We start from the raw sequence: 16135 nt of genomic DNA, 5'->3' as shown, positions 1-16135 counted from the left end.
AGAAGTATGTAAAATCTGCCTCCAGGAAGTCTGCAAGAAGGGAACGGATTGCGCTAATTGAGAATGCAGCGCAGAGAGGAAACGTTTAACGAATAAGCACCCTTTCCCAGCACCATTAACAACTGATGATGACAGACCAGGGAGAGGTGTAAGTGCAGTATAAGTTCGGTGGCAGAGCATCTCCTTGGCTCGCAAATGGTCCCAGGCTCAGTCGCCAGCATCTCCAGATAAAGGATCAGGTTGATGTGAAAGTCCCCGGAGAGCAGCTTGTCTTTAACAAGGACTAGAATACGGCAGATCATAAGACTCAGTGGCTACCAGCTGGGTTAGGAATGGAACTTCCATATTCCAGTGCAGTGTACTCTTGAATTCCAGTTGCTGGGGGGAGGGGGAATGACAGAAGGATTGCCTGTATACACTACTTGTGCACTTCTTGGAAGAGGAGGTTGAGAAGGGGACATTATTGCTGTCTTTAAGTATTTGAAAGGTTGTCACTTAGAGGAGGGCAGGGAAAGGCTCCAGTTAGTCCCACAGTAATGGGTTTTAATTATGTGTAGAACGGTACCGGCTAGATATCAGAAAAAAGATTTTCATAGAGTAGTTCAGCAGTGAAATGGGCTGCCTAAGGTGGTGGTGAGCTCCCCCTCCCTGACAGTCTTCAAGCATCAATTGGATGGATTCTTACCCTGGATGATTGAGGCTGATCCTGCATTGAGCAGGGGGTGGGACTCGACGGCCTGTCTGGCCCCTTCCAACTCTAAGATTCTATCATTTACTTGGCCACTGTGGGGAACCCTTGGCCTACACTGGGTGGACTCTTGTTATATTTTTATATCCGTATGTAAGTACAGTTTGGTATGGACTTGTTAAAGTCTTCTTTGGGACTGTTAGTCGAACAAGTCAATCGCTTGACTGTTTTGGGTTTTTTTTTTACTTGGTTACATGCTTCATTGGACTGATACCAATTTCTGTACCAAATTGGACTGATACCAATTTGGGGGGGGGGGGGATTCATTTGAAGTTAGTAGAAAATCAGAATATTGTTTGATATGGCTGTTAATGTGAATCTTAATCTTTGCCAAAAAAAAACTCCCTTAATTTAGAGAAGGGAGTTTCTTTTGGCAAAGATTAAGATTCACATTAACAGCCATATCAAACAATATTCTGAGTTTCTACTAACTTCAAATGAATCCCCCCTCCCTATTTTTCAGGTTTAGATTGTTGGCAGCAATTTCAGCATTCCCTTTTGCTCCCTCCTGCTTGGGATTGGGGAGAGGGGAGCAAAGGGACACCTGATCGATATTGCTGAATATGACCGAATAAAAGCCCAGAAAATTCGGCTTTTGTTCAGGCCAGCTATATTGGCATCTGAAACAGATTAGAGAATCTTTGTTCAGTTTAGAAATACTGAAAAAATACAGTAGTGGTATTTTGGGGGTACTTTTTCAATTCAGGTGCAGTGAATGCACATGCCTGTAGTAGAGGAAGCCTTCAATTCAGACCAAAGAAGGGTTAGATCTTCTAGTGAGAGGAGAATTTCCGTATTCAGTCAAACAGGGAGTCAGCTCTGAAGAGTGCAGAGAGTCTTAGTCTGGAGTGGTTAGAATCAGCTACAAACTCTTGATATTTCAAGAGAAATGGTTTGGGTACTGGAAAGAGTATACCAGCCTTCAGAAAACCAGTGAGAGAAAAAGAAAGCATACTAGAGAGTTTGGAAAAACACTGGGGGAAAAGCCTGTTGACATAAAGATTAAAATAACTGTAAATAGCTTAAGAAACTCTCATTACCCTGAAACATAAGAACTGATGTCTATGCTTGAACGGGTTTTGCCTCGCAGGTATCTATAATGAGTTGCCTCAGAAAATGTTCAACACCTGACCTTTCCTCACTACGTTAAATAAAACGTTTTATTATTTTTGAATTTCAAAACGCCTTGAGTGCCACTTAAGTTGTCAAGTTGAAGGGACTCCTGATCTATCCTGCAGGTTTCTGGGCTGAGCCAGCAGCCAAAATATCGTACTGTGACAGGGTGGGATGGCCGGAGCGCTTCAGCAAAGAAGAAAACTCATGATTGGGGTGGCTTAGTCAGTAAAAGGACAGAGAAATTGAGTCAAAATCTTGCCTTTGGAGGAGGGATTTCATAGCCCACTTCCTAGAAAAGGCATCAGCAAGCAACGTGGTGCTCGGTTGATTTATCCTTTCAGAATATTAAACTAACCTATTAACTTGTTGGCTGTTTTTTTATGTGTGTATGATCTCTCTGGTATTTCAGCGGTCTTTTTCCTTTTGCTCTTCCAGGCGCAGGCCTGCATGCTTCTGCAGAAAGCACTACAGACCCGGCAGTTCAGACTTTCAATTTCAGATGAGGAATGGGAGGAGCTGATTAGAGAGAGCACCAATCAAGTCACAGAGGTGAGCTCTTCCACTGAAGCAGATTTTTTCCAATCCGGGTACTTTTCTCCACTAAAGCCTGCCTGTGTTCTCAAGTTGTACGGAAATTTACGATCAGTCCCATCTCGTTTAGCGTCGATTTGCAGCAACACGAGGGTCCCAAAGAATCCTGGCTGGCCCCTAGGCCTGGGGCAGCCAGACTGTGGTTCCCCCAATGTCCACAGACTACAATAGCTACGAGCCCCTGCCAGCATGATGGGAAAAGGTGTTTGTAAGCCTCTTTGAGATTCCTTTGGATAGTGAAAAGCAGAGTATAAAAATCAGCTCCTTTTCTGGCAATTAGAAGCCTCAGTCTTCCCCATCATTAGTTCCTGCCAGGGTTGATGGGAATTGTAGTTCTCTTGGCTTCTTGGCCATCTTTCCCTTGTTGCCAGTCGCTTTCCAACCTTGGTAAGAGTTTTGGCTCCAAAGTGGGTTGAGGGGCGGGCAATGAGGGCTGATTCAAAGGGTCTCCACTCAAAAATGAAGTGAGGGTTTGTGTTGTTATTCCTCCCTTTCCCACAGCTGAGTAATCATCAGCTTTACTAAATTTCCATTAGGCCTCCCTCGGTATACAACTCATTGTGACAAAAGTGATACACTTCTTTGCGTGCATACAAGCGGCCCATGGCTTCAGGAGCAGATGTGCTGTGTCAGTCTGGTAACCCATTTTATACTGCATGGGTTTCTTGTGTGGCGAGGAGTCAACAGACTGGGAGAAATCTGACAATTCCCTGAAATAGCATCTCCAGCGTGCTGTAGGGCCCTGTGCGCTTATGTAAGGGCGCCTGACCTTGTTTGTATCCAGAGTTGCTACCGAAAGGGGTCGGATGTCTTACAAGCCCTTGGCCCTGCTCAGAATAGCAGATGATCTGAATGGGCCATGGGGTATCTCATCTGTCTTTGCATGCAGCTTGGCAAACATTATTCTGCCTCTGAGAACTTCAGCAGGGGGGGAAATATTTCTAGGTGTCCCTTTTCCTGATCGGGAGAGGTTTGAAGAGACATCAAGAGCAGGTGACGTTCCCGGGACAGGAAGACATGCTGAGAGCTCCCCCTATCACTGCTTCTCTTGGGTGCAGGAAGGGGTGTGGTAGAGGCTGTGGCTCAAAGGCAGTGCATCTACCTAGCATGCAGAAGGTCCTGGGTTCAATCCCCAGCATTTCCAGTACAAGACAGCCAGCAGTGTGGAAGACTTCCGCCTGTGAACCTTGGCCCTGGAGCAGTGGAACACTCCACCAGAGGAGATCAGGGACCTCTAGGATGTTAAACAATTCCGGAGGGCCTGCAAGATGGAGCTATTCCTCCAGGCTTTCTGGAGCTATTCCCGCTAGAAAAGACCATAATAGACAGCCCATCCACCAAAAAAAAAAAAAAAAATCCCTCCAAAGTTCTGGCCAACCCTTTGAAAGGCTCGAAATATCAAAAGGAGGAAGTTTTTCAAAATTTTAATGCCTGAATTGTACCGTTGTTTTTGTGTCTGTGTCTGTTGTCAGCTGCCCTGAGCCGATTAGAGAAGGGTGGGGCACAAATAAACATTTATGATGCAAGATGATGGTGCTTCATATGAAAGTGGGGAAGCCACAGTGGGCTACACTGCTGTCCAGCAAGGGAAGGAGGAGGGCAAGAAGATGCCAGGCGTTCTTCTGTCATGCTTCAGCTCAAGAAATTAACTCTGTGCATGAAAATTTGGTTCTGGCGAACCTGCAGAGGCTAGTTTTTGGCTGAAAAGAAGGACGAATCTGTAACACGCACATGCATTCAACAGGGCCAGGAATCCATCAGGGCAGCATCCATCCTGCCTGCTCCAGCCCTCGCCACTGTTGAGCTTGTGACTCCTTCCCGGTGAAATCTCACTCCTCTCAAACCTACTGGCCTCTTCTCTCGGGCACTTTGGGTTGTTTTGCTGCTTGGCTTCCACGGAACCCAGGAGCTTGAGGGGCATGTCCAGTTCAATCTGCCGCTGGTTCTGTTTTAAACAGAGCTGGCTGTCAGCAGCGTAGGAGGCGAGGAGGACTAGTTCCTGCGTTGTTATCCTGTTTTTTCAATCAAGAATAGCCTCCTTTCCACACACAGACACCTTTTCAAGGTCCCTGCAAATGCCAGTTGAAATGTAATAGAAACATGTGGGGTCAGAGAGTCTCAGCAAGGTCTGCATCTGCTTCTCCCTCTGGCTTGTCAGCTGGGAAGAGAGGGATTCTCTGATGGAGGTGAATCCAGGTGTAGAAGAAGAAGAAGAGTTGGTTCTTATATGCCACTTTTCCCTACCCGAAGGAGTCTCAAAGTGGCTTACAATCGCCTTCCCTTTCCTCTCCCCACAAGAGACACCCTCTGAGGGAGGTGAGGCTGAGAGAACCCTGATATTACTGCCCGGTCAGAACAGCTTTATCAGAGCTGTGGCGAGCCCAAGGTCCCCTAGCTGGCTGCATGTGGTGGGGATTGGGGAATCAAACCCGGCTCTCCAGATTAGAAGTCTGCACTCCTAACCACTACACCAAGCTGGCTGTGCTGAAGGGCATGCCTGGCTGCTTCTTGCCCTCCTGCTGATGCCCGTTGGAGCTTGGCAGGGGAGGACTCCAAGCCAGGGATGGCCTCAGCTGTAGTGAAGAGGTACCTGATTGCTGCCTTCCATCTATAGCTTAATACATCACAGTGTGATTTTCTAGCCGGGTGTGAAATAGCAAGCCCATTGTCCTGTTTTGGCCAGACTCTTTAGCCTAACCGAGGGCTTGAGTGCTCTGGGGGACAGCGTGGTAAGAGCGGCAGATTCTAATTGGTAGAGCCAGGTTTGATTCCCCCCTCTTCCTCTGCATCAAGTCCAGTGGGTGACCTTGGGCTTGTCACAGTTCTCTTAGAGCTCTCAACCTCACCTAACTCACTTGGTGTCTGTTGTGGGGAGAAGAAGGGAAGACGATTGTAAGCTGCTTTGGGACATATGGGCCCTGCTGGGTGCCCTTGGGCCAGTCTCAGTTCTTGCAAAACTCACTTAGCCCCGCCTCCCTCAGAAGTTGTGGGGAGAGGAACAGAAGCTGATTCTAAGCCGCTTTGAGACTCCTTAAAAGAAGAAAAAGCAGGGCATAAAAAACCCTACTTTTCTTCTGTTCTTAGAGCTTGATGGCTCCTCCCCTCATCCTGGCATTTGTTGTGGCTGTGCGATTGCGACTGTGTACTTGCTTGTGGACAGAGTGTAGTCACAATCATTGAGATATTGTGGTGAATTCTTGGGTGAAGGGCTTTTCTCCTCACTGCTTTTGGGCTGTTTTTCCTGGTAGGGATCCAGCTTTAAATCTTAGGAAGAATTTTTTTTTAGACAAACGTTCATGAACTCAGATGCAAGCTAGCCAGGATGCGAAAGTACATCTGGAGGCAGCTCCATGCATGGATATTTGTACGCTGCAGCTCCGTGTTGCCAAACCTGGGACTTACCCCGTCCGATAAAAGCATCCGTGTTTTATTAGATCTGATAAGCTGTCAGATTTCTTCTGGCAAATGAGACGAGGGGGTGCTGTCTTTATAAATAACAGCGTTTGTCGAAGAACAAGCCCACGCTGATGGATTTTACTATGACATTCCTGGAAGGCCTGCCAGTTCAGCATTGGAGACGGTACTGGGTACCACGCGTTGCTTGGCGAAGCTGTTTCCATGGCAACACTAGGGCACACCTGGAAACACACTAGGCAGTACAGAGAGGCGGGGCAGCCGAACCAGTTGCTGACATCTGGGAGAGGGATTCCCCCCATGAGTATCTGTGGTGGTTCTTTGGGGATGGGGAGAGGGGGAGGCAGACCGAAGGAATGCGGCTTGGCAGGGGTTCCTCTTGAACGCTGAGCAATCTCATGGGAGACAGGCTGAGCTTTAGCTATGCATGAGGTCGGATCTCTGGGAGAAAGGGGCCTCCTGAACAAGGCAGGCAGGCTGGGCAAGGAATGTCAAGTTTATCACTAGCGCAAGCCTGCTGGGAATTTCGGTTTCAGAGGAATTCTTTGCTTGCCCCAGATTAGTTTGCTGTTGGTTCTCGTCCTGACCTGGATAGCTCGATCCCATCAGTCCTCGGAAGCTAAGCAAGATCGGTCCTGGTTGGTATTTGAATGGGAGACCCCCAAGGATCACCAAGGTTGCAGGGCCAGGCCTCTGAACGGCTCTCGCCTTGGAAATCCTATGGGGTCGTCGTTAGTCAGTTGTGACTTGTTGGCAAAAAAAGATTCTAGTTGGGTAATGAGGATTTTCTTCTCATATCATGGAGTAATTAATTAATTATTTATTTGCTTGTTTGTTTATTACGGGGTAGTCAAACTGCGGCCCTCCAGATGTCCGTGGACTACAATTCTCATGAGCCCCTGCCAGCATATTTATATATGCTGCCCTCCCCTGAGGCTCAGGGTGGTTTACGTGGAACTGGAATAAAAACAGTACAGATAACATGAACAGTAGTGAAAGAGAGATGGAACAGTAGTGAAAGGCAGACAACAGGAGAACAGTAACATAATGGAACAAACGTGGTGAGAATGTAAATTATGGGGTGGTTTTTGCAAAGTTTTTAATACTTCAGCCCTGTGAAACGGGGGTGGGGTAGGATCACAGTACAGTCATTTATAGAATATGTCCTGATAATTGCTAATTTGGTCAGGGATTAGGGTAGGGTTACTTTGTCCATTGGCGGTAGAGCCAGGAAATAGAGGGCGCCCCAGTCTTTCACAGGGAGTTGATTCCCCAGAGAACAATCCTGCTATTTAAGAGCAGCCAAGACCCAGCTGGAGATGGTACGGCCGGTTCCATAGCTCGGGGGATGGCAGACTTGCAATGACGTGGCTGTCTTTTCCCTACTCACCTCATGCTTTATTTCCTCCCCATTTTGCCTGGAAAATAACCTGTCCCAGACCTCACTGCCAGAAGAGAGTTCCAAGAATGGTTTTGATCAGGAGGAATTATCCTCTTGAAGCAACTGGGATGGATACTGAACCCATGGATAAATATTTAATAATTTAAATGTTTTAATAATATATGTTTAATAATATTGTGAAGGAAGGAACGCACCCACCCACCCAGCCTGCACTGGGATGTGTCGGGCAGTGGGCAATTAACTTGCAAGAAAGTAGTTGTAAGTTCCTGCATTGTGCAGGGGGTTGGACTAGATGACCTTTGAGATCCCTTCCAATTCTATGAAAGAGAAGAGCTGGGTTTTTTTAATACCCTGCTTTTCACTATCCAAGGGAGTCCCAAAGCTGGTTACAAACACCGTTCCCCTCCTCTCCCCACAATACACACCCCGTAAGATAGGGGAATCTGAGAGAGTTCTAAGAGAATGGCGCTCTGAGAACAGCTCTAAGAGAACTGTGATTAGCCCAAGGTCACCCAGCTGGCTGCACATGGAGGAGTGGGGAATCATACCTGGTTCTCCAGATTAGAGGTCACTGTGCTTTAACCTCTTCACCATGTTTATACCCACAGAGAGGGGTGGGGTATAAGTTTAACAATAAATAAAGAATAAATAAAGATTTAGAGTTGGTGCTGAGAGATTCAATTATTCTGCCGTGGAGAGGCTCAAACTATGCTAGCTTTCTTCTCATCTCCCACTAAAGCTCTCTGCTGGATCAGACCAAAGACCTGTGCAGCGTCCTGTCTCACTCAGCAGAAAACTAGATGCTCCAGATAGGACATGATGTCCACAGACCTCTCTTGCCATTGACCCCATTCCCCTCAGCAATTAGCCTTCTGAGGTACACTGCCTCTATACATGGAGGTTCTTTACTTAGTATGGGCAGCAGAGGGCCCAGCTGGGTTAGAGGTTTGCAAAGCAATAATTTTTAAAGAGCCAAGAATGACTGAAAGGAATATCATAGCAAAACAGAACAAACCAACCCAAAAAAAAACTTTGAAAAGAAAATGGAAGGGAGACTTACCCGTCGCCACCCAGAGGAGAATGAGGAGAGGACCTGCCTGCAGTCTGAAGGTGGTACAGTCCAGGAAGAGTGGCATTTGTGCAATTCCATTTTGCTTAGCTTTGCATTCTGCTGGAGGTATAAACTACGCAAAAAGAACGTGTTTTCCACTGTGATCGGGTAATAACAGTCCTTAATGCTTTCTTTCACATGTGCAAATCAATAAGCAGTAGATGTGCCTGTGTGAACCAGCCTGTGACCCAGTAATTGTCCGAACACGATGCCTAGGCACCTTTGGGGAGGGCGAACCTCTTCTGCGCTGTGAAAAGCAGACTAAATAGTTAAAGGTTCTCAGAGGTTGTCCATCAGCAAGAGGACCAAGCAAGCCGTCCACCCTCGCCTTCTGGGATTCTGTGGTGTAAAAGTACAACCCTGTCTCCATGATTTTGTCATCTCTCACTTGAAAACTGGGTTTGTCCTTTCCTGGTTGTGATGGAGCTTTACTGAATGTGGAGCTGGACTTTCTGAGCCTGCTTTGTCCAAACTTGGGAGGCGCACTTGGGGCCCCTTCCTAGAAGAAGAAGAGTTGGTTTTTATATGCCGCTTTTCCCTACCCGAAGGAGGCTCAAAGCGCTTACAGTCGCCTTCCCATTCCTCTTCCCATTCCTCTTCCCATTCCTTATAGAGGAGAGAACCTCCTTGGACTTGACGTTTGCTCTCCTTTTGCAGACTTTGAAGATGGTGAGCGAATTCAAAGTCAAAGTAGACCAGGAGAAGGTTCTCAAAGGCCTGGAGCTCCTGAACTTTCTCCTGAGAACTGTGACTCAGCAGGTATGTGAATAACTCTTCCTCCCTGGCTCTTTGCCCTTCACATACACTTCTTGTGGCGGTACTTTTGAACAATAATGTCAGGCAATTCCAGATGGCTGTGGCAGTCCAGAAGTCTCTGAGTGGTGCATTTAATGCAGGTTATTTTGGAAAACGCCATATTTACCTGAAAGTTAGAGCATCAATGTAAGACAGTCCTTTTTTTAAAAAAGAGAGATTTTACCCAATTTCTTTTTGATACTGTTTGCAAATTAAAACAAGGTAGAAATACACACAGGGGGACATGAATGAACAAGGAAAAAGCTGTGTGGCTCAATAAATCCTGTATGTTTCTGAAAAATTTGTTTCAACTGTGGTAATATAGCATATTTCAACAGGAGATCAACATTAAACTGAGCAACAACAAAAAAAGTATCTTCTCTTCAGCATCTTTCTCACCATCAAACACAACCAAATCTAGTGTCCTAGGTATAATCTAGTTTCGTTCAACTTCCTCAGTTGAATGTTAGTTGCATGCAACCAATACTTTCAGGTAGAGCTCAGTCTCTTGAGTAACAGAAAAAAGACAGTTGAAACAGTCCTCAGATTTATTGGGCCACAATGCTCTCCCTCCTTGTTGGCAGATTAAAACAGCCTGCTCTTTTTCATCAAGGCACATTTGATGAAGGCAAAATTTTAGTCTTATAGGTAAGTAGGGCAACCCTGTTCAACTGAGGACCCTGTGCAGATATTCCTAGGCTGAACGTGTGTAGAGGTGAGCAGAATATTTATAATTCCATATAATTCCCTAAAACCCCCTAAACCAGCATCAACTCCCAAAGTACCAAGATGGCAAGGTCCCTCCTACCTCCCGTTCGTTCCCCCTTGGGTTACTGAATTCCGATTCCTCTGCCCCATTTCTAGAAGCTGAATGTGGACCTCACAGACTTGCGGGGTGTGCTGCAAGCGCTAAGTCAGCATGAGGGGTTTGGGAAATCCACACGACTCGGAAACATCTACTGGAACGTCATGGCGCTCCTGGGCTTCACGTGAGTGCTCCCGGTCTAGGATAATGCTCTCCAGCTTGCGTTATCAAGTGTGCCATTCTCCTCCCTCCTCCTCAGCGCTAATGGGGTTGGGGGCACGGTTGCCAGATCCAGGTTGGGAGACCCCTGGAGATTTAGGAACGGAGCTTGGGGAGGAGAGGGGAACTGCAATCTACCATAGAGTCCACCCTCCAAAGCATCCATTTACTCCTGGGGAACCGATCTCTGTAAACTGAAGACGGGCTGTAGTTCCCGAGGATCCCCAGGTCCCACCAGGAGGCTGGCATCCCTCTCTCCAACTCCTGTTTTCTGCCATAGCAGAAGGAGGATAGGGGAACATAGAACAATTATTCTCCTTGTTTGCTTCCAGACATCTAGCACTTGGCTCCTTATGGGAGCTGGCCTCATCAAGCAGAAGTTTTGTCCTGTCCATGAATGCCTGTTTTGCTTTATCATCCTTCCGTAGCTCGAAGGAAAGCTCTTCAGCTCGGCCTCTGTGTTGACATAGACCGTATGTACATTTCCCCCCTTGACTTACAGCCGGCCGGCCAAGGAGAAGGTGTCAGCCCAGCCGAAGAACCCAACCGAAGCAGAACCCGTGAAGCGGAAGAAAAAGGGCTTCCTGCCAGCGTCCAAGAAGCGGAGCAATCGCAAGAAGGTTCCTAAGCAGCCTGGGGAGAACGGTGCGGAAAGGAGCAAGGAGGCCGTCGCAGATGGCCCGGAGGCCGTTCCTGCCAAGAAGAGGAAGAAGAGAAAGAACAAAAGAAAGAGAGGAGGAGGAGGAGGAGAGAGCCAGAATCAAGCCCCCGAGCAGCAGGGCTCTGTGGCCAAAAAAACAAAGTTACCCCCAGGCACTGCCAAAGAGACTGGCTCCAAGCCTGGCGATTTGAAGAAGAAAAAGAAGAAAGCAAAAAAAGGCCAAAAGCTGGTTCACGTAGATGGAAACTGATTCATTTCCGGGGGAGGGATTGAGGGAGTGACTTTTATAAATGTATAGAGAGTTAACCTTTTGCATCCTTGTATTATTTTAATAAATCATCTGCATTGCTGAGAATGCACGCCCAAGCTGACCGAGTTTTGCCTTGACGCCCCACTTCCCAGTTATAACTGGGAGGTCACATCAAGCCTTCAGGGAATCAAAAAGTGTCCTGATCACTTATCACCGGGCCCCCCAATTATTCAGGAAGTGGGTTTCTCAGAAACGGTGCCTTGCTTTCTAAGCGTTACTTTGAAGTGCCTCTGATAAAGGTAAAGGTATCCCCTGTGCAAGCACTGGGTCATGCCTGACCCTTGGAGTGATGCCCTGCAGCATTTTCTTGGCAGACTCAATACGGGGTGGTTTGCCAGTGCCTTCCCCATTCATTACCGTTTACCCCCCAGCAAGCTGGGTACTCATTTTACCGACCTCGGAAGGATGGAAGGCTGAGTCAACCTTGAGCCGGCTGCTGGGATTGAACTCCCAGCCCCATTGTCAGAGCTTCGGACAGCATGTCAGCTGCTTTACCATTCTGTGCCACAGGAGGCCCTGTGCCTCTAATAGTGGCCACCATTTTAAAAGAGGCATTCTGCCTTTCTCCTTCATCACGGGAAGGAGCACATCTTCTAACAAAACAGTTCTAAAAACCATCTTTTGCTCATGTGCACATTTGAGAGACCCTCACATGATGTTAAATTTTCCTTCAGTGGAGTGGCAACTCAAGTTAGAACCATGAAAACCTTGCATTGAAAAAAAAAAAAAGACTTGTGTTACCTTCTACCTGCCCTTCTGGAGAGAAAAAAAAGGCTGACTTCCCTTTACAATGAATTGCAAATCAATTAGCATCCTGACCAAAAATGATTTGTGCACTATAAAAAAGCTGCCCATTAATCATATCTGAAGAGAATACAGGCATTTTTAAAATGTTTGCCCTTTTAACACGGTGGTATATTAATCTTGTTCATGTCACTCTTATCAGGCTGCAAGTAAACTAGACTAATTGCATCTTTTTCTGTGGTTTTAAATTCTTACAGGATTGAGCAGACCAATGCTTCAAATCCTCTCTCGGCCGTGCTACTCACTGGGTGACCTGGGTATTGTTTCATTTATTTATTTGTATCCCGCCTGATCTCCCCATGCAGCTAACAGTAGAGCAGCTAGCTTGTGAGATCACAAAACAGACCAGCCTAGTCAGGGAGATCAAAACACAGATTAAAATGTACAAATCACAAACTAAAATGCACTCAAGTTTTACAAAAATTTCCAGAACTGGGGGGGAAAACACATGAATTAAACGTATCTAAATTTGTGGAAGGAATTCATCTTCAGGCTTCCTCTCTGATAACTCATAGGGTGTTTGTGAGGACAAAATGGGGGAGAGGAGACCCGTAGATTGCTACTCTGAAGATAAAGTCTAGGAGAAAATGTAATAGACGTTTTTTAGGGGCTGTTTCCCTACAGATCATTGTTATAGTTTCTGTGTGGAACACACACACCTAAACATAAGAAGCCGTATAGCTAGATAAGGTTTTCTCTCTCTAAATAACAATTTAGGGTATGGAATAGCTCTTGTTGTGGTCCTTTTTTCTCCCTTCGGGAACTTTGATATTGGAAGAACCAAGCAAGTAGGCTATGTAAGCTGGTGGCATGCAGCCAGCTGGTTGACCTTGGGCCAGTCACAGTCCTGTTAGAGCTGTTTTCAGCCGTCCTGTCAGAGCTTTCTCAGCGTCCCTTACCCCCACAGGGTGCTTGTTGTGGGGAGAGGAAAGGAAGGCAGTTATATGCCATTTTGGGACCTCTTCAGACAGTGAAAAGTGGGGTACAAAACTCAGTTCTTTGTCTTCTTTCCAGAAAAACCTGGAACTTCTAAGTTTATCGAGCAGGGCTGGTTCTTAGTTCAAAGATGCTTCCCGGCTGCCAAACTGGTCTGTAAGGCAGCGGAATGTGCAGTTGGGAGAAACTTCCTAATGGTTTTTTTAAAAGGGCCAAATTCACACCTTTCCCCAGCCACAGAATTCACTGGGTCGCCTTGGGTTAGTCGCGCCCTCTCAGCCTAACCTGCTCATAAGGTTGTCATGAGGACAAAACGGGGAGAGCCACGCATGCCGCATCCTATGGAAAAACGGGATACAAACGAAACCTGGCTTGAAGCCACGACTCACGTTCCTCAAAGCCTTCCCTGATTGGTTGCCCAGGTGGCCTGCTTGGTTGCCTAGGTTACTGGCTGTTGTAGGGCTTCTGCTGTACAGTTTGCAGCCTTTTTGCTGCCGCTACGGAGATTGTCCTGCAAATGGATGCAATTACTGGGGGAGCCGGTAGTAGGATTGCTGGCTCTGGATTGGGGAATAGCCACCCTTAAACAAACAAACTAGTGGAAGGATACAACCAGGGAGGTTGGAGAGATACATAGACGTGAATAGTTTCCGTAGAGACCAACAAGCATTTTAGGGTCAGTTCTTCCTTTCTCAGACAGGAGAAATGGAGATCTCCAAGTCATTTTTGTCCTGTCCCGAAGGTGGGAGAGGTGCTGTAAAGAGTGCTTGAAAAGGATGCAGAGATATATATTGTAATCGGCTTGATTAGGGCAGGGGCGAAACGTTTGCGGGTAGAAAATGAGCTTCCATAGTGAGAGAAGAATCCTATGTCCCTATTCAGCCCTGGCGGAGGGGAGGGGGAGAGATTTCCATTGTTCTGAACTGGTGAATTATCTTGAGTGCAGCAATCTTGTTTTGCGATTAACCCCTGCCGTTTTTCTTGTTTGGAGACTGCCACTCTTAGGTCAGTGACGGAATGACCCGGAAGATTAACCTGTTCTCCTGCAAGCTTCTGAGTACTGCAGATTTTAAACGCTGGATTTATGTTCCCATTTATATCTTTTGTGTAGGGACTGACCTGTACGTCTGGGGTTGTTATGTCCAGTTATTGTGTTGCCGGAGTGGAAATGGGGCCAGAGCTGGCAGCTTGGTTTGTTGCAGACCCCCGGTCCCAGAGTCTTTGTCCATCTTTGGAAGGATCTTGTGGGTGAGAAATGGTCTAAGAACAGTAGAATGAATGCCTATGCAAATATTGGCTTGATTTATAATAATTATTACAAAGGCTGTTAATTGCTTGAAGTGTGTACGGGTGAATCAAGACGGTCATTTCTTCTCAATTGATAATTCTACAAGACACACAGAAACATTAAAATGATAGCCTAGTACCAGACCAAATTAACATGCATTGGAAACAGCTTTTACAACGAACAATTCGCCCTATAAAGTTTTACTTTAGTGAATTGAAGTAAAAGACTGAACAAAAACATTTGTAGTTTTATTATGTATCAAGCCATTATTTGCATAGGCATTCATTTGGGTGTTCGTAGATCTCTGCAAACCCTTATTCTAACGGAGAAAGGGTTTAAGGCCCACCCTCTGAGGCAGCCATTTCCTCCAAAGGAACTGAGGCCTGGAGATCTCCTGGCCTTGCCTCGAGTTTGCAGCCCTAGCTGGTGGGAGTGCTGCCAATGCATCACTTTTTACTCCAGAGAACATGTCAGCCATTGCACCTGTTCATAGTGCAGAGGACTGTGGGAAATTCTCTAGGGAATGGTCACAATATAATAGAGTGTAATATCTGACAGGCCTAGCTCGGCTCGTGCATCAACTTGAACGCACAGGGCTTTGTGGTCTTTCCCTCCCTGTCATGGCAGTGCCAGTATACCAGCTTGGGGAGTGGCTAAGAGCGGCAGCTTCTAATCTGGTGAGTCTGTTTGATTCCCCGCTCCTCCACATACAGCCTGCTAGGTGACCTTGGGCTCCTCACAGCCCTGATAGTGCTGTTCTCACAGAGCAATCTTGCCAGAGCTCACTCAGCCTCCCGTATCTGATACGGTGTCTGTTGCAGGGAGAGGAAGGGAAGGGGATTGGAAGCCGCTTTGAGACGCCTGCGGGCAGTGGAATGCATAGTATAAAAAAACCCAAATCATCTTCTTTTCCCGCCGCTTCTCTGTCTTTCAGCCTTTCTTGTCCTGGAAAGAGCGCAGCGAGGATGTTAGCTGTTCCCTGCCTTCCCCTCCTTTCCCCCTTTTCAAATTTGCTCTCTTAATTATTCTTTAATGATACCGTCAGAGCTCTTCCCCCCTCTGTGCGGGCCTTGAAGGAAACAGCTGCTCATCTATTGTGTGGTGTGGAGAAAGTCCCTGTCGGGGAGCATTCACAATACCGGTGGTGAAGTTTTTAGTTAAAGGAAGCCAATCTCTGTTTGGCACTGAAGGGCTGCCGAAGCACACATCCGTTAGCTCAAGCGGCCGGCCCCTGTTGAGGCACGGCGCGGTGATGGTGTCTTCATCTCTCTGGGGGCTTGGGCCAGAGGCCTTTTGACATGTCTCATATGCATCTCACTAACCTTTTTGGGCCTCCTTCAGGAACGAAAGCGTAATAATATAAAATGGTTGACGCCAAAAAGTCCATTGTCGGTATCCCGGAGATTTCATTCTAGGGAATTCTGGGTATTTGGGCCAGGCTAACCCATCTGGCTAGTTCATTTTGAAGGACCAAGCTAATCACCAGGTGTAGCATGCCTTCGTGTTGTGCCTAGCTCTCGTCTAAAGCTGCCTTGTACCAAATCAGGCCATTGGTCCATCTATTTCTGTTGAGAGTTTGAAACTGGACACAATTTCTTTCTTGACGTATCGGAAAGGTGTCAGTTTGAAGAGGGCAGGGACCTACTGCCAGCTAGGGTCAGGTCCCGCGCTAATGGGGTTAAACTACGTGTAAAACAGTGCCAGCTAGATAGCAGGGGGGAATTTTTTTACAGCTAGAGTAGTTCAGCAGTGGAACTGGCTGCCTAAGTTGATGGTGAGCTCCCCATCATTGGTGGTCTTTAAGCAGTGGCTGGACAGATACTTATCAGATCCTGAATTGAGCAGAGGTTTGGACAAGATGGCCTGTATGACCCCTTCCAACTCCAGAATTCTGTGATTTTCTACTCTGTGGGGAAGTGGCTGTCTGGGGTCTCG

The 16135-nt window shown here is 46.9% G+C and overlaps 1 protein-coding gene across 1 annotated transcript in view; it reads left to right on the top strand.

Moving 5' to 3' along the window:
- MYBBP1A (MYB binding protein 1a) overlaps positions 1–11221 on the top strand; it is a 42286-nt gene extending 31065 nt beyond the window's left edge. The window contains exons 24-27 of the mRNA XM_077311606.1: positions 2300–2413; positions 9040–9141; positions 10042–10166; positions 10704–11221. Coding sequence (XP_077167721.1) covers positions 2300–2413; positions 9040–9141; positions 10042–10166; positions 10704–11112 — 750 coding nt within the window. The 3' untranslated portion in view covers positions 11113–11221. The remainder of the gene's footprint in view (positions 1–2299; positions 2414–9039; positions 9142–10041; positions 10167–10703) is intronic.
- The last annotated feature ends 4914 nt before the right edge of the window (positions 11222–16135 follow it).

The sequence above is a fragment of the Paroedura picta genome, chromosome 15, assembly GCF_049243985.1.
Source record: "Paroedura picta isolate Pp20150507F chromosome 15, Ppicta_v3.0, whole genome shotgun sequence".
In the NCBI taxonomy this organism is placed as follows: Eukaryota; Metazoa; Chordata; class Lepidosauria; order Squamata; family Gekkonidae; genus Paroedura; species Paroedura picta.
Note: the sequence above shows the minus strand (reverse complement) of the source record. Positions and strands in the feature narration are given on the sequence as shown.